This window comes from Sinocyclocheilus grahami, unplaced genomic scaffold (genome assembly GCF_001515645.1).
Source record: "Sinocyclocheilus grahami isolate Dianchi unplaced genomic scaffold, SAMN03320097.WGS_v1.1 scaffold127.1, whole genome shotgun sequence".
Classification (NCBI taxonomy): Eukaryota; Metazoa; Chordata; class Actinopteri; order Cypriniformes; family Cyprinidae; genus Sinocyclocheilus; species Sinocyclocheilus grahami.
This window is the reverse complement of record NW_015505306.1, coordinates 864,271-884,706: the sequence shown is the minus strand read 5'-3', so window position 1 is coordinate 884,706 and position 20,436 is coordinate 864,271. Positions and strand designations below refer to the sequence as shown.

The following is a 20,436-nucleotide window of genomic DNA, read 5'->3' as shown; positions in this document are numbered from 1 at the left end:
TTTTTTAAAATTTTATTTAATTATTCTTTAATAAGTATCGGTTTAGGCACCGGAACCATTTTAAAAGTATCGATTTGGCACCGGTATCGAAAAAAAACCAAACGATACCCAACCCTATGGTATACTGTGCAACCCTAATTACATCACATGCCAGATGATTAATCACAATTAATTGCCTGTATCATTATTTGCTGAGAAAGCACCCAAATTCAAAAATATTACATTATTGTGGCAGATGAATGCAATAAAAAGTGGCTTCATCAGTACCAAACCTCATTTTAGGAGATAGTCAAGATGAAATAAGAATACATTATCATTCAAAAACAGATAGTGAAAGGCTTTGGGAATGATCTCTTTAGTTGTCATCTTTGGTGCCGTTGATTGGTTCGATTTGAGGTTCCTCAGGTTGATGCACAGGAGTAGCAGAAGGACCCTCATCTTGTGGGACCTCAGATGTTTCCATCATGCTCCTGCGTGTTCTTCTAAAGCTCCCACCTCCACTACGCCTTAATGGACTGCTGAAAGATGAGTCACTGCCACGCCTGAGGAAAAAACAGAGTTAAGACACCACACATCTCCAAACATACCACAGGCAAAACTATGTCTGACTGTATGTTACTGTACAATGCGATGAGGAAGATGTCAATGAATGGGATTCTGGTTTCACATACATTACAGAAAGGGGTTACTGCAGAACAACCTAAGTTTGCTCCTGAGTGAAGACACTTCTCTGATCAGGGCATCATTGGCCTCAGTGGCCTCGTTCAGCTCTTTTTGAAGTTTACGACGGGCAGCAGTGGCACGCTGAGACTCCTCGTCGCTCTCTTCCACCTGAAACTTAAGCTGCCTTGATCGCAGATTTGCTTTTTCAGCCTACAACAAGGATGACGGCAGTCAGTTGTCAATGATATGAGAAAACGTGGAACCTCAAAAGCTCAAATGCTGTTCAAGAATCCGCCATACTTGGTCCTTCTATTGCTCTGTCTGTTTTCGTTCATCCTCTATCTGAATCATCAGTTCCTTAAGTTTCTTGTCTTTCTGACGCATGGCCTTGGCAATAGCTTGTCTCTCCCTGTTAAAAAAAGCATGACTAGTTGAAATCCCTCTGTCTTTACAGCCAAATCCATAACACTTATGATCTTACCTGCTCTCATAGTCCAGTTGGTCCTCCATTTGTTGTAACTTGGTCTCTAGTGCAGCGACGGAGACCCGTTGTTTGGACTTGACCTGTCCCTCCATCTCCAGCAGTTTGGCCCTCAGCTCTTTGTTCTGCCTCTCCATTTGCTGCCAGCCACTCTTGATCCTTTGAGCATTGGAGCGTTTGACTTGCAGCTCACTGGTCAGCTGATCCACCTAGTTATAGATGAAAATGATCTGTGGTATCACCTTGAAAGAACACCTTTGCTACAGCATACAAGTGGATGAACGCCACATTAACTCAATCACCTCCTGTACACTTCTTCGCAGTCTCTCATTGAGCGTCTCCGTGTTTGCCTGTTCCTCATTAAGTTCCTCTTCCAACTGTTGAATCTTGGCTTCCAGGCGACGCCTCTCACCAGACATGCCAGGTCTATCAGTGGACAGTCATTGCATATTGTATTTTACAATTTAAAAATTCCAAATATTCAGTTTTAATATTGTAACTTTATTCTTCCATTTTGCAAATACTAATTCCCAATTTACTTTCCAAATGAGGCATTTGCCATCTCCCCTGCTATGTCATCTCTCTCTCGCTCAGCTTGTTTGCGAGCTCTCTCTGCTGTAGCCAGTTCCTACGAAGACATTGACAGTTGTAAGGCAAGATATTTAAGCCTGTTGAAATCAACCATTTGGTATCATGTATACCTCCTGTAAGTGCAAGATTTCTGCCTCCATGGCTCGGGCCTTTCTCTCAGATTCTCTAGCTTCAGATAGAACCTCCTTGTGGGATGCTCTTGCATCTTCCAGCTCCCTCTGGGAATCTTTCATCTGCGTCTGTCATTGGGAAGACACCTAACATAATGAAATTTGATAAAGGCTTGGGAAACTCCAAAAGAATTTGAAGGACTGAACCTTTGACCTGAGTCTTGCGGAGCTGTTTAATGGCCTCATCCCTCGCCCTGCTGATTGTATCAACTTGGTCTTCAAGGTCCTGCAAATCACCCTCAAGTTTCTTTTTGGCAGCTGCCAATGAAGTTCTCATTTTCTGCTCATCTTCTAGCTCTGTCTCAAACTCGAGTACCTGTGTGCCAAGTGGGTAAATATTAGAAGAGAATAACTATTTTCTTGCTAATGCTGATTGGAGGAAAATAAGGAATCTACAAGAAATCTAGAGTTCAGGAAGACCTACAAAATCAGACATTGCTTACCCATTGAGCAACAAAAGTAAAATAAAAGAAATTGATCTTCACCTGCTTGAGCAGTTGTTTCCTCTTCTCTTCACTTTGCTCTTCTCTGGCCTGCAGGTCTCTTTGAAATTGGACTTTGAGGGCCTGCATATTGACTTCCAGATGGAGTTTAGCATCCTCTGCAGTCTGTAATTCATCTTCAAGTTCCTCCATATGAATTGTCATCTCTTCCACTCGAGCCTCCAATCCACATTTTGCCTTCTCCAGCTCATGGACCTTCCATAGTTTTTATACACAACATTTAGTAATCTAATTTCGTACAACTGCATCTCGAAGTTGGCTATGAACTACTGTCCAAGATTCATGCTACTGTAAAACAAAACTTACATTTCTGCCTGCATCGTCCTTTGAACTGATTAGACCTTCCATCTCAGTGCGAAGTGTTTTATTGAGTTTCTCTAACTCTCGTAAGGAACCCTGGGATTCTTCAAGTGCTCGAGTGAGGGCCAAACATTTGGTCTCTTTCTCCCGTGCCTCTGCCTCTGTGCAGTCACGCTCCAGAGCATACTTGTTGGAGATGGTCTTCTCATCAGCAAGCATCTTAATGAGAAAAAAAATCAATGAGTAGCAGTAATTGTGCTGGAAATCAGGATAAATTACCTGATGCATAGAAATGCAACCTGGTCAAATTTCCATTGTTTCTTCTCCAGATTTGAAACCAGCTGTCTCTGGTTGTCCAGGTCCACCAGCACATCCTCCAACTCTTGCTGAAGATGATACTTGGTCTTCTCTAGCTTGTCATAGGCTGCCATTTTCTCCTCAAACTCTCCAACTGTGGCTTCCAGATCCCTCTGTAGCCGTCTCTTGCTTTCTTCAAGCATTTGGAAATTGCTGGAGTATTCGTCCAGATTCTTCTTGGCATCGGACAACTATAGTAGAAACAAACTTATTTTAAACAAATGAAATTAGCTTAATTTGTACATTTATTTGGCACAACTGTTTGTCATATACTGAGATGCTTAATTAAATTATTTGAAGGTGTTCTGTGCAAATGTGAGTGACTGGCCTGTGTGGTGAGGCTGGAGGCCTGTTTCTCCATGCTCCTTCGGGCTTCTGCCTCTTCTTCTATTTGTTCCAGCAGACTGTTTCGTTCATCGTCCATTTGACGTAGCCGAGTGGAAAAATTAAGTTTTTGACGGGTCTCCTCACCAAGTATCTCCTAAATAGGTAGATGGACAAAACATCAAGAGTCAAGAGTTCTCAAAATCACAATTCTGTCACAATTCTTTGTTTAGATTGTTTAGGTTTCCAACTTTTTTTTTACCCTAATTATGATTCCTAAAAATATAAAGGCAGCTATATATTTTTATGTACAATGACTTATTTATACAGTAAAAATAAATATATACATTGGTGTAAAATATTATTATAATATCTTTTCTGGTTTTTTTTTTAAATCTGACAATAACATAAATGATTTCAGTGTTTATAAAGCACAATGAAATTATGTTGTTGTTGTTTTTCTGAACTTTTCCAATGACCCCAGTTTGAAAACCCCTGCTTTAGATTATACAATACCTGTGTATCCTGGAGCTGTGAGTTGAGACTAGCAACTTCTTTACTCAGCTTGATGTTCTTGCTCTCAGCCTCATTGAGGATGCTATTCACATTGTTATACTCCATCTGAGAGTTTTTACAAAAGACATACATAAATCAGGTGTTTCTGTACAGAAACCCTGCATTGTTTCTATTGTAATAATGTATGTGTTTATTCAAAGAACATGTCTTAATGTAAAACTCACTGTCAGTTTAGACACTGCATCGCCAAGCTCTTCTTTTCACTCTCATTGAAGCAAGTCTGAAGGTCAGTAAGCTGGGTCTCCACCTTCTTCTTCTTCTGTTCCACATCCTGCTTGGCATTACCCAGCGAGCGAAGGTCTCCATTCAAGTCTACAACCTCCTTCTCTAAGGCCTGTTTCGCCTTCTCCAGACTGGCCTTGGCCTGTGTTTCAGGTTCAGTTTAGGAAATCTAAATCTATTTACTTTTAATAATTTCGCAGACTCTTATATCCAAAGGACTTACCTTATTAAAAGTACCGAAGTACCTAATTGAAGGGTTAGTGTAGTTCTTGCACTGTAATTTTTTGTTATATGCCAATGTTAAGCAGGTTTCTTACCCATTTGGTTTGCTCTAGCTGTTGACTAAGTTCATTTACAGCCTGAGCATGTTTTTGTTTCATCTCATTCACTTGAGCCTCGTGACTTCGGCTTTCATCTTCTATCAACTTCTTCAGCATGGCCACATCCTGCTCCCTCTTAGCCCTGTCCGAAAAAAAAGAGACTAACATCTACTTTACCATGTTCCTGACCTCTACAATGGTAAAAAGTAATAAATCACTATTTGAAAGTTACACATTTAAATATTCACCGTAGCTGTTGTTGTGCTGCTATGGTGTCTAGTGAGTCCTCCAGTTCAGTCCTCAGGGCCAACAGCTCTTCTTCCAGCTCCTTTCTGGCTTTTTCTGACCTTCTACAAGTATCCTGCTCAGCTTCGAGCTCATCTTGAAGCTCTGAGACAAGCACGTCCATTTCCTGTATCTTTTTCAGAGCATTGCTCTTCTGAGCTGATTCTTTTTCCATGCTGGTCAATATACATATGGTCTGGTTACAATTTACAATGAGCAGTGAAGCAGTGTCTTTGAACAGTCAACTATGGTGTGAGTAACAATATACCATGCCTGAAGGTCCTGAATTTCTACTTCACTTCTGGATTGTAGTGTCTTGAGTTCTGCTATCTGAGTCTGTGCGTCCTTTAATTGTTCCTGTACATCATTATACTCGGTCTCCAGTTTGTGTTTGGCTTTCTCCACATCCTGACGACTTTTCTCTTCCTTCTTCATTCAAACTGCACAGATACACAGCAGGTATTTACTTGAATATTTACATGGTATTTGGTTATTATTTGATCAATCAATTAATTTGGTTGGGTTTAAAATTATTTCAAACTATAGAATCAAAAGTCATAATGAAAAAACCTTCAACATCTGAAATCATAGATTCATGTTTAGCCTTCAGTTTGGTCAAGTTTTTGGATTTCTCTTCCTCCTCAGCAAGGTTGGACCAAAAGTCAGCTAGCCGCTCCTCCAACTGTTGCTTCTCCTAAACGTACATAAGCAGCAGCCATATTACTCAGATCTGATATTCATTTTCCACAAAAATATAATGATGATCCAAATAAAACTACCGCCTGCTGAAACTCAATACAAACCTTCTGCAACTTGCTGTTTTGATCCTCTACGATGAAAAGATCTTCTTCAAGTTTCTTAATATTCCCATCTGCAGCCCCACTTTCCAGTTGAAGCTTCTGTCTAGCTTTTTTTTCTTCTGCTAAATGTTTCTCTAAATCCTACACACAGCAATAGATGAGTACAGTTTTCTTATTTAATTTTCCTATTTTCTTTCCCCTTTCTTACGTGTTCAGAAAAATGAGAGAGAAAAAAAATACAGTAAAATTACAATTATCAAATTACAGTCTCGTTGTTCCACTTAGTCTGTGATAATTGATTATTACTCAACCTTGAGTTGTTGTTGCAGATTCGCCTTCTCTTGCTGAAAGACCTGGCTTTGCACCTCCTCCTCCTCAAGTCGAGCCTCTATCTCATGCAACACTTCCTCCAGCTCTTGCTTCTTGGCCTCCAGCCGTATCCTCACCTCCTCAGACTCTGCATACAACTCTGCCTCCTCCTGTAGCTTGACGTGAAGCTGGTTCCTCTCTTCTACCACCTATTAGAGATGAAATACACGCTCCAGCAAATATGGGTGTATTGATCGTGAATCAGTATGACTGAATGTACCATTGTAGTTGAGTTTGGATCACATATTGTTCTGATCTTGTACCTGGTTGTGTTTCTGTGTGATTTCCTTAAGTTCAGCTTCAGACTTCTGGGCAATTTCTTTGGCTTTATGAAGCTCCTCCTCCTTTTGATTCATCTCCTCGTCTTGACGAGTCACCTGAAGCAGGGGTTTGACCTAAACAGAAACATAAAATGACCACACTGGTATTTAAATTTACATGGATATGTGTATGCAGTATATCTGCACTGATTTAACAAGAACTCACTTTCTGCTAAGAAAGCCATGGGCCTGGGCCTGGAAGGCAATTATAATATCAGTCAGTTTCAGGTCACGTTCTTCCTCCATCTGTGCCAATACTCCTGTGCGGAAAAATATCTTGCTCAGACCAATCCGGTACAGGTTGGGGTCCAAGTCTAGATGTTTGATCTGATGGTTAAAAAGCAGGGAGCAATTGTCATCAAGGATTCTTTGGCTTTATGAAGCTCCTCCTCCTTTTGATTCATCTCCTCGTCTTGACGAGTCACCTGAAGCAGGGGTTTGACCTAAACAGAAACATAAAATGACCACACTGGTATTTAAATTTACATGGATATGTGTAGTTGTGTTTAGGACTTACTTTAGTGAAAAGTCTCCACCACTGCCAGTTCCTGAGTGTCAGATAAACAGCGCAGTTCTTCTGAATCACTTTCATGGCTGTCAGTTGCTTTTGTTTCAATTTCAATGCCCTGTAAATTGAGATTTTGTGCTTTGTGACATTTTTAGCCAAAATGAAACTACAATCACAGTAAATACAGTGCAAGAAGTTTCAAAGGTTGATGGTATACAGTATATCTGCACTGATTTAACAAGAACTCACTTTCTGCTAAGAAAGCCACGGGCCTGGGCCTGGAAGGCAATTATAATATCAGTCAGTTTCAGGTCACGTTCTTCCTCCATCTGTGCCAATACTCCTGTGCGGAAAAATATCTTGCTCAGACCAATCCGGTACAGGTTGGGGTCCAAGTCTAGATGTTTGATCTGATGGTTAAAAAGCAGGGAGCAATTGTCATCAAGGAACGATAGGTTAAAATAAAAATAGCTTTGTCAGTAAAGTATAAGTACATATATTTTACTCAACTCACCATAAGAGTACTGGCTTGTTTTCCATCCATGAATCCTTTAGGAATAGCCCCGGCAGCAAGGATCTCATATCTTGGAAATGATTAAAGATTGCAATCAGTATTCTGGCCAATTGGAAGCATCCAAATCTACAAACTCTATATTTGAAATGATCAAGCATGTGTTTCAGAAGTGACTCACCGCTGGCGGAACTCGTGAAAGACGATGCGATTGGGAAAGCCCTGGCGACAGATGCGGATCCCTTCCAGTACACCATTACAACGCAGCTGCTCGAGAACCAGGTGGGCATCTATCTTGCCAGCCTAAGGACAAAAGCAGTGAATTTTATATACACCCACTTGGGATAAAGAGTATAATTCATGTTTAAATCCCATATAGCACAAATCATGTGAAACCTGGTCTTGTCTACCTTTTGGAAAAGGCATCTTGTTTAGTTATACTATAAATACAGATATGAATCACTATAGTATGATATTTGCTGTGGCATACCCTTTTTTCATGGTTGGGAATGATGCAGCGTACAAAGTTTGGTTGAGTGTTATGGAGAGTTGTCATGAGCTTGCCAAGAGACTCTTTGTACAGCTGTCCTACAGTGCGGAACATGCCTTTCTTGGACTTTGAAGCAGTAGGAGCTGCGCTATCAGACTTAGCCATTTTAGCCATGGTTTCCAAACCCACCACACGGTCCACTATGGGAACACATAAAAACAAAATACATTTTAGACCAGTTGCATTTAATATAAAAATGTTAGAAAAATAAAAGCTTTCTTTGTAGAGCACACATTACTGTCTTTCTGCTCAGATTCAAGTAAACCGTGTTATTACTTATCCTGACAAAGACTCACCATCTTTCCAGATGTCCTGCACAAATGCACTGGAAGAGTTACTCAGCAGAGCTGTGACATTGTCATTGAGTGGGTCCATGTTTTTAGTCAACCAAGATGTGGCATTATAATCCACCTAAATCAAATGAAAACATTATTATTATAGCAATCATATATTTTTTCTCATAATGATCTCATGTTAAGTACTTCGCTTTACAACTGCTCAACTTTAAATCAGTAAATTGAATGCATTTTTTATTGAATAACTGTATTAATATTTTAAATATATATCTTTTCTGACCCCAGACTTTTGAATACCTTGCCAGCATAGTGTTGCACAGTGAAGAAAGTCTTCTCCTTTAGATTCTTAGGTTTAGAGAATTTGCAGTGGCTTGAGTGAGTGTTTGTGAGTTTTTCGACAAAGGAAACATCCGTTGCTTTTGGAAACCAGCACTCCTCATCTAGCAGAGCTATATATTCTTATAATGACCTCATGTTAAGTAGTTCTGCTCTGTTCAGATAGATAGATAGATAGATAGATGCATTTATTTGATCAAATATACAGCAAAAAACAGTTATATTGTTAAATATTATTGCAATTTAAAATAAATGTTTTCTATTTTAATATTAAAATGTAATTTATTCTGTTGATGCAAAGCTGAATTTTCAGCATCATTACAGAAATCATTCTAATAGGCTGATTTGATGCTCAGGAAACATTTCTTATTATTATCAATGTTGAAAAAACTTGTGCTGCTTGATAATTTTATGAAAGTAGTGATATTTCTTTTTTTTCTTTTTTTTTTTAAAGAATGGAAATTTCAAAAGAATGTTATTTATTTGAAATAGAAATCTTTTATAACATTATACATGTATTTTTGCAGAATAACTATATTCATATTTTAAATATATATCTTTTTTGACCCCAGACTTTTGAATACCTTGCCAGCATAGTGTTGCACAGTGAAGAAAGTCTTCTCCTTTAGATTCTTAGGTTCCGAGAATTTGCAGTGACTTGAGTGGGTGTTTGTGAGTTTTTCGACAAAGGAAACATCCGTTGCTTTTGGAAACCAGCACTCCTCATCTAGCAGAGCTAGGATACCTGGAGGATTGTTCTGTAAGGGAAAAACAAAAGAAATGTCATGACTGAGTAACTTTTACAGATAATCAAAGATTATTACACTAAGAATGGTGCTGTTTATAAACTGACCGGTCTCTCAATGAGCTCAATGCAGGGCTGGAGGTCCAGACCAAAGTCGATGAAACTCCACTCGATGCCTTCCTTCTTGTACTCCTCCTGCTCCAGGATGAACATAGTGTGATTGAAGAGCTGTTGCAGTTTCTCATTGGTGTAGTTGATGCACAGCTGCTCAAACGAGTTATCCTGTGAGAAAGGCAAAAAAGGAAAGCCTTGAGTTTGAAAGTTCACATTTGGATTTTATAATCTGTTAATGAAGAATTTTACCCTGTCAGACTCACCTCAAAGATCTCAAACCCAGCAATGTCTAAGATGCCCAGAAAAGAGGCTCCCTGGCGCTTTGTCTTATCTAGAGCCTTGTTGACACGTGCCAAGATCCAGCGAAACAGACGGTCATACATGGCCTTGGCCAAGGCTTCAATTGCAAAGTCAGCCTGATAAATGGACAGATTTAAATTACACATATTATATATATATATACATTTTGTTTTGTTTTGTTTTGTGCAATAGATTACAATGAAGAACGTTTATTTTTAGGAGTGTTGAGAATTGTAGTTGGTCAGTGTAATTACTAGTAACTAAAAAGTAATGATAAAATGTTTACTCCAAACAGTACAAATACAAAATCTGCTGAAATCTTAAAAATGTTGCGTTATATATTGCATTATGGCTGTATGGCATAGTGTGGTAATGCACCTGTTCTTTGGTCTGTGCTTTCTGTACCAGCTCTCGGCCTACTTTGATGCAAGGAGTGAGAATAGCTTTGGTGAAGTAAGTCACATTAATCCCCTGCAGATGGCACACTTTCTGTGCAGCTGGTGGATGCATTTACCACAACATATGAGCATTTTGTTTTAGTCGGGACAGTTCAGGATAAGAGCAACATCACAGATTAATCCCTCTGATTGTTTACCTGTATTATCAGGCATGCTGGCCTGCTCCTGGTTTTTCTCTGCTTTGAACTCAATATTCCCCAGTTGCAGTACAGTAGAACATACTTTCAACATGCCTAAAAGAAACCCAACACTTCATGTAAAACAGCATGAAAAGATAGGATGTTAAATTATAAAATAAAGTCATTGTTTTGGTATGTACCAATTCTTTCCTCCTCATTGAAGCCCAGGACCTCCATGGCTTCCAGAGTCTCTTCAAACATCTCATCATCTTGCTGGTTTTGTACCTGCACATGCCCAGCCACCAGGAAACGGTAGTTACCAAAATCCTCTAGCAAGAGTTCATCTGTGGAAGAGAATGACTGCTAGTGGTATGTCTGAAATGATGCCTAAAACTGTCAAAATGCATTTAATACTTTTAGAAGGCAGAAAGTAACATCAAAATAAACTCTGTTGTGTACATCTGCAAAGCAAACAAATAAACTGGCATAATTAGCTGATCTGTATTTGTGAATGTAATCACACAAGATTCATTTCGTAGCTGCTGTGATAGAAATTCTTGGTCCTCACCCACCTCGCATTTTGTCTTTGGCTCCAGCCACCATGTAGTAGAAGATGTGGAAGGATCTCTTGATTTTGGCCTGTCGGATACACCGAGACTTTTCCAGGAGGTCTGGATTCATTAAGACATTAAGGTGAAAATGAATGCGCTTGACTTTGTGGTGTAAAGTAAGTCTAAAAATGTTTTAGAAATGATTGTTCTAACTGATTTTGATATCAAACTGTTGTACAGATTCAGTGGAAATGTGGACTTGTTAGGATACAGGTTTCAATGTTTGCTCCAACGATGTAGCCAGTGTTGTCAAAGTTGATTTTAATAAATTTACCCTGAGAAGGAAAAACAGCAAACGTTTTATACTAATGTTGATTATAATGATAATGAGCAAATATTCAAGACCAAAACAATACATTTTAATTCACAAATCTTGAGGAATTATCATTTTTGATGGTCTTTGCATTGCCAAATGCCTCCAGAATAGGATTGGCCTGCAGGAGCTGCTTCTCTAGCTCACCCTAAACAAACGGACCAAGGAAATGCCATTCATTGTGATTCAATGCAGTCAAACTATAACTTCTAATGTACTTTTTATAGTTGAGCATATATTTAAAGTGAAAAGCCATTCAGGTTCATAATTCATGATTGACATGTAAAATAACAAAGACACTGACATCCAAAAAATATTTGAAAAGAAGCTCAGGTACTCACATATGCTAACTGGGGTCCTTTTTGTTGCTAAATGGGGGTAAATAATGAATTGATTAAAAATAATCCATTACAAGAAGTTAAAATTGAAAAGTGCAGAGTATGACTCCAGCTTATAAGTTCTGACAGCAATTCTATCAATGATTGTGTACGTGATGTCCTGTGATTCTTTATTTCAGATCTGTTTATTCTGTGAATTATTTCAAAAAAGAATCCAACAATTGTGTTTTGTTTTATGAACAGCCATCCAAAATCACAAAGCATATGCAGAAGCACATCTGAATGGACAAATTTGTAAATGAAGCCACACCCACAGTAGTATTAATGCACTGTACCATGTAATATTTAAACATATCGTTAAGTGCTGAAGTGTTTATATCCTATAATAAAGACGTGACTAGTTATCAAAATCTTAACAGCAACGAGGGCATGCAAAAAACTATTATTATAACTGTATGACATGTTAGTTGGTTTAATGTTAAAAAGTTTGAACTCACAGAGCTGGTGTCTCTCTTTCCTTTGTGTGATGATGCCACAACTGCAAGGTACTGGATGACCTTTTTGGTATTTTCAGTTTTTCCAGCACCCGACTCGCCACTATTAAACATACATTAAAGTATGCTGCCGCACGTCACATAATAATTTGCATAATAATTTACATGTCAGGCTGCTTAGCTAATAGAATTATATTGTGCATATAAATATGTATCATTTTATGGCCCATGTGATATTTGACCATTCAAACTTATGCTTTGGTAATTCTTGCAAATGTATCTGCTGATTACATCTTTACTGAATGGTGCCTCACAGACACAATGGATTCTTATTTCATTGGTCAACCTAAATGCTTTACCATTAAAGAACTAGTTTCATTAGAACTTTATTTTTAAGAGTATATGGAGCAAATAACACGTAGGGCATTTAGAACTCACGTGCAGAGAATAGACTGGTCCTCGCGCTCTGTGGAGAAAGAAACATGTGAACACAGGACAAGAAATGCATGAATTGTCACAGTTAAGAACCTGAAAGAGATTAACACGAGGCCCGGCTGTCTAAACACAAACTCCACTATTGTTCACTGGAGATCCCTACCTCCAAAATCTTACATATTCTAAATTGAGTACAGGGTGAGATTAACTTCAGTTCATCCTTGCAAAAATAGCTGTAAAAAACTTCAGTGAGAAAGGGAAAGGCCCCATGTATGGCAATTTTGATGGCACAGCCTGTGAAACAAAGTCCCTGACACACACTCTCCAATACACAGCTGGCTCTGCTGGACTGAATAACTACGAATAATCTTAATTTTTATAATTTCCTTATTATTCTATGTTTGTGTTGTGCAATTACACAACATCGAAAGAGTTACTTTTGGGAAGATTTTTGTATCTTTCTAGTTTCCATAACCACATTAAGCGTGTGAATTTTCTAACTGTTTTTATAGGGTGCATTCAGTGAGTTAAGACTGGTGGTCACCTTGCAGCATGTTCCTATAGGCATTATCAGTGACGGCATAGATGTGGGGAGGAACCTCATGACGCTTCTTCCCCTTGTACATCTCAGTGATCTTCTCAGAGTAGATGGGCAACAACTTATAGGGGTTCACCACCACACAGAAGAGGCCTGAGTAAGTCTAGATTTGAAATAAATATGAAATGTATCAAAATATATGTCAGGAAGCTGCAATATTATTATACATTTTACATACATTGGTACAAATCTGCTTTTCATTCGATCAGACGTTATCAACTTTTTTGATATCAAGACCCCCAAGATATGATGATGCCCTTGGGAGGAAGCCCCTTTCTAAAGTCACTAAAGTCGAAATCACCGAGATATGATCATGAATAAAGACTTTTGTAGTTTAATCAGTGGAGCAAGTCATTTGGACCATCCTACAGCCAAATTCATCAGAATATAGCCTACAGTCAATGCAAATGATGAGGCTTTTCTCCTGAAAGACAATTTTGTAAAGGTCATTAAACGCTAAATGACTGTCTGTAGCCAATCTGTTAAAGTGCCTTGACTGATCAAGTCATTATTTATTATTTCTGTTTAACCTGGCCAGTATACTTGATAGAGTTTATAACCAATTTATAATAAGTCAGCTATAAACTTTTATAAAAAGTCATCAAGCTCAGGTTGATGCTCATTATACAAGCTTATTATGATTTAATTTCATGGTTTCCACAGTTTGTTTGACCCATAGTTGTTTAGAATGGCAATCCAATTAAACATTTAATCCTTAAAATGTACTAGTATCTATATTCATGTTTCGAGCTACTATTATCTATTAATTTAGACAAAGTAAAAACAAAAGTAAATGTACTTAATAGGTTCAGAATATTTTTGTTCTAAAAGGTTACTAGTAGCTAATACTTAAAGATTAACTTAAATCCTCTTCCAAGTTAAATATTAGACAGCAAATATCAGAAATATGCCCCTATTGACTCCTTATAACCTACCTATACATAAACAGTGCACCGTTCTAAGAACGTATTTTATCATTCAAAGTAATTCAGTATCTTTACAAAAAAATTATTTTATTTCATGCAAGGCATCAGACGTTTTCATCGCATTCAACAACTGTTGTGACATGCGTTTAACTGAGTGTCATCTTGTCCCTGTTTGCTGCGTTACATACAGGAAAATGACTTACAGCACAGTAACAACTTTATAGACAAAATAAAACATACTCAAACCTTTGATTCACTGAACTGCTCTCACCTGAAGATGATGTAAAAACCTCTCACTGTTACTAAACAGCTGGGTTTCAACTGTAATTGAGATTGACCCAGCAACTAACTCAAGGACCGGGTAACATAAAAACTACTCAACAATGAAAAAATAACCCTAAACCCCCCCCTTCCTACTAGTTGAAGGAAAAGAGCTAGTACGTTTTAAGGAAAGATGTTAAAACGGCTTGCCATATTGTCGTGTGTGGCTCCCGTTACGTCAGTTCAATCGATGAAGTAACAGCGCCCCCTATTTTTCAGCTCATCCATCCCACGTCTATACGGGTCCCCAACATCACAACAGCGCACAGCAGTGGTTATGAAACGGAAGCAGTGTGAACCCAGCATAGCTACTATAACAGATCCTTCCTGCGGCGAATGGGTATTGACAGTTTCTGCAGTTTGGACGGTTCTGATCCATTTTGGGTGAGTAAATAAACAGTCCTATCGTCGTAAACTGTGTTTTTCCGACGATATTTTGTTTTCAACAGATTGTCAAGGTTCACCGGGCTTGTGCTCCGCAGCATAGAGACACTTGGCTGTGTCTCAAAACACAGCGAGCAGCCTAACTTACCTAGACATCATTTTAGGGCGTCATAGGCGCGTTTGGATGTGCGTTTTGATGGTCAGAGCATTTTCAGGCATCAAATGCGCGACTGAAGAGTTCAATGCGGGTTGAATGGACCTATAATAACGCCAAATAATGCTGCCTAGGTAGACAGCTTACCAAGTTTTGAGACGCGGCCACTGTTGCTAAGCTAACCGGTTAGCCACACAGCAAACTATCATATATGCTTATAACTCTCTGTGGACTGTGATCCTGTAGTGTTGATATTTGTTTATAACAGTCTAACCGCCGTATGTAAGAGTGATTTATAACACGACCACCTGCTCAGTGTGTCTTTATCTCAGTGTGAAGCTGAAGAGCTGACTTGTTACTGCTCTGATTTGTTTTTGTTAAGCACATTCCTCTAATGCTAAGTAGTTTCCTTTTAACTAGAGAACTCAGGTAATCATTTGTCATATTCACAAAGAATTAAGCCTTGTTTGTTTGTGTTCCAGTTTATGCAAGGTCTGACATGTCTGTGGATTAACAGTATTAGTTGTAGCCTGGCAGGTTGAGACAATTTGTCCTTCTGGGTCAGAGGGCTAAAATATTGAATTATGAATCACTCTGACCAGATGACTGCATGCCAAGAAAGTATGTTACTTTTCTTGAATTGCTCCAAGCTTTTATATTTACGTTGTTAGTCCTTTGTTTGTCCAATGATACAATGCAATGAAAGATTACCAGGTTTGTAAAGTTATTAAAACTGTTTTAAATCATAGGGATACTTAAAAATGTGAAAATTGTAAACATGTAAAGTAAAAACGAAAAACTAATGTAAAAAAAAATTAAGAAATTGTTCAAGTCATGGGTACCCAATAATAATAATAATACCGTAATATAAGTAAATGTTTTACATGTTTTTTTTACTTGTGTTTTCCCCAGTCATTTAGTAAGTTCCCTCTTATTTTTATAAAAAAAATAAAATTAGTACAAGAAGTATTTCCATTTAAATAATATGCAATTATTATCTTTTTTTTAAAGTCATTTTTATAACATTATTTAAATGTTTCATGTTTTTTTCCACCCTTATTAAACTGCTGGGAATTACTCGTTAAAATATGATGAAGTGTATCTTTTAAATTTTACTTATTGTTTTCCCCATTGTATTAATTCAGTACAGTCAGTAATTTTTATAAAAAAAATAAAATTAGTACAAGAAGTATTTCCATTTAAATAATATGCAATTATTATCTTTTTTTAAAAGTCATTTTTATAACATTATTTAAATGTTTCATGTTTTTTTTCCACCCTTATTAAACTGCTGGGAATTACTCGTTAAAATATGATGAAGTGTATCTTTTTTATTTTACTTATTGTTTTCCCCATTGTATTAATTCAGTACATTCAGTCATCTTTTTTTGTATTACAGTAATTTAAAAGTACAACAAATACTGCCATGACATAAATAATTCCCAAGTGACACAATATATTATCCTTTGCTTTTATCATATTTTTTTCTTGTTTTTCCTTGTTACAGTAATAAGAAAAAAGGTCTTAATGGTCCTAAAAATAGGCTTAGTTTTCTTTTTGCAAAACAACTTCCTTATGGTAAATTTATGGTGAAATGTGTTGTTCTTGACAAAGACTCACAACATTAGTGCCATTACCAAAAAAAAAACACATTCAAGTGCATTTAGTTCAATAGCTCGAATGTCAAGAAAATCACATTTCATGTCCTAGTCTTGAGAATTTAGCAGAGCAGCCTTTTATTTATTGACCTGTTTTTCCTCCTCAAACACAGGATCATGGGAAGAGATGCTCCCTACAGAGAACACAATTAGATTTTCTTTGTAAGAAAAGGTACAGTTCATTTTTAGGCATGTTTTGGATGTCACTACTTGAAGAAGACTTGTTTTTGTCAAGAAACTTAAGACTCTCTGCTCTGCTCTATTGCGCAGAAAAGATTGCGCTTGACTTTGGTTCTATGAAAGATCTGCTCAAGAGTGTTTGTTCCTTGCACACATCATTAGGTCTTTGTGTGCTTTACCGGGCAGCTCTCCTAGTCTTGAGAATTTAGCAGAGCAGCCTTTTATTTATTGACCTGTTTTTCCTCCTCAAACACAGGATCATGGGAAGAGATGCTCCCTACAGAGAACACAATTAGATTTTCTTTGTAAGAAAAGGTACAGTTCATTTTTAGGCATGTTTTGGATGTCACTACTTGAAGAAGACTTGTTTTTGTCAAGAAACTTAAGACTCTTTGCTCTGCTCTATTGCGCAGAAAAGATTGCGCTTGACTTTGGTTCTATGAAAGATCTGCTCAAGAGTGTTTGTTCCTTGCACACATCATTAGGTCTTTGTGTGCTTTACCGGGCAGCTGAGAACTCTGTGTCTACTCCAGTTGTTACTTTGTTTCTAAGTTTCGTCCAAAGAATCTCCAGAGACGCAGAGTAAATTGAAACACCCTTCTGTCCTCTTATGTTTTCAGGATTGGAACCGGACATGGCAAACACACAATCCAGACCTGACACCATGTTTCCAGAACACAGTGCTGGTTTGGATACCATGCCTCTACCTCTGGCTGTTTGCACCGTTATACATCCTATACCTCAAAAGAAATGACCATGGATACATATGCATGACCCACCTCAACAGAGCCAAAACAGTGAGTATTAACAAACAGGTTTCCGGTACAATGCTTTTTATGTAGCAGTGTGCTTTGGGAGTGTGTATACTGATAACTCTGCCAAGGTCAACAGCTGTTTCAAGGTCATGTGACTCTCCTCCAACAGGCTATTGGGTTTACCCTATGGCTTATCTGCTGGGCAGATGTTTTCTACTCTTTCTGGGAAAGAAGCCATGGTGCTACAATAGCCCCAGTCTACCTAGTCAGCCCCACAATGCTTGGCGTTACAATGGTGAGACCTGTTTTTTCACAAAAGAAAGTGCTGAATTAAACTACTTTGCTTGTAAATTACTCTTCGGCTTGCATTGATTTCATATTCAAATTACATGAAAGTATTCCACTTTCTTTGCCTCAAGGACAAATTCTCCCTAATACATTATTGTTTAAAAAATTGTCTAGTCATGGTCTTTTCTTAGCCTGATGTTTACAAATTTGAAATGTTTTGTAATTGGATGTGTTTTATATGTGTTTTAGTTGCTGGCTACGTTTTTGATCCAGTATGAGCGGATGAAGGGGGTCCAGTCCTCAGGGGTGATGCTCAATTTTTGGCTAATCACCATAGTGTGCGCTACAGTCACTTTTCGCTCCAAGATTCTGCATGCATTGAATGAGGTAAATTTAAAACCGACAGTTTTTGCAGTTCATGTAATAATATATATATATATTTTTTTTTATTCCAGTGTGATTCAGATGTCTTCTTGAGTCGTATGTGACTCAAATTTATTTTGTTCTGTATTTTGTAGAAAACCGAGACAATCCATATTCATATGAGATTTTTTGGGGCAATTCACCCAGAGCCGTTGAGAAAAACAGAGTTGCGACACTCCCATAGGCTTCCATAGGAACTGAGGAATGCGGAAGTAAAGCGTGTCATGGAGCAGCCAATAGTTCCAAACAACCAATAGTTCCAGTATTGAAGCCCATTCATTGCAGTGCTTCTCAAACACACTCGCCATAAAGTTGAGGAAATTACAGCAGTTTTAGGCATTTTAACGCATTTGTTTACCTCTCGGAAATCTGGCCAGTAGTTGCATTTTATGAAACGCGTTTTAGTTAATGTTTAGTTTTAGATAATAGGCAGTTATGCTATATTTGCAGTTAGGTAACGTGAGAAACACCTTAATAGCGATCATAACCAGATGCTAGTTGTCATATTTTTAAGTTTTTAGTCTTTCTGCAATCTTTCTCTCCCTGTAGGAAGTTGAATGAGTTTCAGTGAAGACTTCCCATTAAAGGAATACAAGAAAGAGTTTCCCTGAATGCAGTTGGTTGCCTTGTTTTTTTTTTAAACGTTATTTAAAAAATTTTTATTGGGTTAAGTTCCGTATTTGCTGGCCTTTTTTAACATTCACTTATATTATCTTCTTACATAAATGTCATAAAATAATACTGGAATGTGAGTGTAACAATGTTCGTAGGTCGGGAAGATGGAGGCGGGAACCGGCGAACATTTAAAGAAAACTTTAATAATAAAATAAACACAAAATAGCGCGACAGCCCCTCGCGGACGACTGTCGCACACAAACAGAACCAAAACACAAAATAAAGTCCAGGCCTGGTCCTCGCTCGTCTTTCACTGTCGTCACTCCTCCTTTTATCCTTCCGGAGCTCCTCCGTGGGACTCGAGACCGGTGAGTGGTGCAGGTGTCGCTCATCATCAATTACTGCACCGGCCTCGCTCCGTTCCCACGGCTCTCGGCCCCGCCCCCACTCGTCACAGTGAGTAATTAATCTTTTTTTTAATTTAGCATTTAAAAAAAAAGAAAAAATTATAAACATTGAGTGTTTGATAATGTCTAAATAGACAATGCAAAAGACAAAATAAATAAATAAGCTATTATGACCGGTAAAACTTTTTACAGCAACTAGAGTAGAGCTAAATATATGTAGGCTATATTTATTAAACAGCCATATGGGCATCTAGTGGTTAAACCATGGCATAACATAGGAGTATTATTTTTCTGGCCACCAAACGTCTCTAATTTGCATCTTTGCACTGGAATTTAAATTTTTTTTTCTCTATTTTAACCCTAAATACTACGCTAATTGTAATATAAATAATAAGCATATTTGAAAAAATATTAAAGGGGTCATATGATGTTGCTAAAAATAACATTTATTTTGTGTATTTGGTGTGATGAAATGTGTTTATGCGGTTTAAGGTTAAAAAAAACAAATTTTCCACATACTGTACATTATTGTTTCTCCTCTATGCCCCGCCTTTCTGAAACACGATTTTTACAAAGCTCATCAGTCTAAAAAGCGAGGTGTCCTCTGATTGGCCAGCTATCCAGTGCGTTGTGATTGGCCGAATACCTCAAGCGTGTGACGGAAATGTTACGCCCCTTAACATACTGTGATGCCCTGTCAGGCCGGAGCGTAACATAAAACCATGTCTCCATGTCTGTGATCTGACAGAAATGACAAACAACAAGTGCTACTCTACACTGCCCAAAACTCGCGTTTGAATCGTCAATGGCAAATTCTTTAAATATAAAAAACGTACTTGCAGTCTGTGAGTCAGAACAGCCGGCGTTGTAGTCTACTCTACCAGGATCAGGAAACAGTCCTCCATAAAATGTGCTGCACACATCTGAATATTTGGGTTGAAGTGTTCTGGAACAGTGTTGTAAATACAACTTAACCACTGATTTCTAGTTGTGTCCTCTTTTGGAAGGCCAAACAAAGTAGTTTCGCTTTCACAATGAAACACAGCATCACACGCGGCGGCTAGAGTGAGGAACGAGTGAGAGGAGGCCGGTGAGCTTGAGAACGGCGCAGCCGGCGGATTCGACGAAAGAGCGTCCGGAGGGCTTGCGGCAACCACATGTGACGACTCCGGGCTGGACTCCGCTTCGTCCACGGTGAAAGCCGATCCAGCGATGCACAGCGAGAAGTTGATGCATTTCCTCAGCGACCAGCACTGATCAGCTCTAGGCATGACGAAGCGGATGTTGTCCTCTTTTGGAAGGCCAAACAAAGTAGTTT

General features: G+C 38.2%; 2 protein-coding genes across 2 annotated transcripts in view; one reads left to right on the top strand and one right to left on the bottom strand.

The window, feature by feature from the left end:
- Positions 1-267: 267 nt before the first annotated feature.
- On the bottom strand, positions 268-13,187 carry LOC107590431 (myosin-11-like). Its single transcript, XM_016279174.1, is given in 42 exon segments — positions 268-542; positions 701-873; positions 964-1,072; positions 1,145-1,353; positions 1,447-1,570; positions 1,684-1,772; positions 1,846-1,974; positions 2,060-2,221; positions 2,391-2,603; positions 2,715-2,927; positions 3,008-3,256; positions 3,394-3,546; positions 3,906-4,010; positions 4,130-4,161; positions 4,164-4,329; positions 4,505-4,649; positions 4,756-4,968; positions 5,061-5,232; positions 5,363-5,486; positions 5,596-5,733; positions 5,904-6,110; positions 6,225-6,356; positions 6,799-6,907; positions 7,039-7,199; positions 7,304-7,373; positions 7,482-7,603; positions 7,791-7,990; positions 8,147-8,261; positions 9,067-9,240; positions 9,336-9,509; positions 9,605-9,757; positions 10,020-10,138; positions 10,237-10,332; positions 10,419-10,562; positions 10,791-10,889; positions 11,041-11,104; positions 11,198-11,290; positions 11,484-11,510; positions 11,978-12,077; positions 12,413-12,440; positions 12,954-13,110; positions 13,182-13,187. Coding segments are annotated over 42 exon segments (5,655 nt in total). The 3' UTR covers positions 268-355.
- Positions 13,188-14,478: 1,291 nt separating this feature from the next.
- The window catches only part of LOC107590430 (multidrug resistance-associated protein 1-like), a 23,125-nt gene continuing 17,167 nt past the window's right edge, over positions 14,479-20,436 (top strand). The window contains exons 1-4 of the mRNA XM_016279173.1: positions 14,479-14,638; positions 17,251-17,427; positions 17,555-17,680; positions 17,923-18,060. Coding sequence (XP_016134659.1) covers positions 14,591-14,638; positions 17,251-17,427; positions 17,555-17,680; positions 17,923-18,060 — 489 coding nt within the window. The 5' untranslated portion in view covers positions 14,479-14,590. The remainder of the gene's footprint in view (positions 14,639-17,250; positions 17,428-17,554; positions 17,681-17,922; positions 18,061-20,436) is intronic.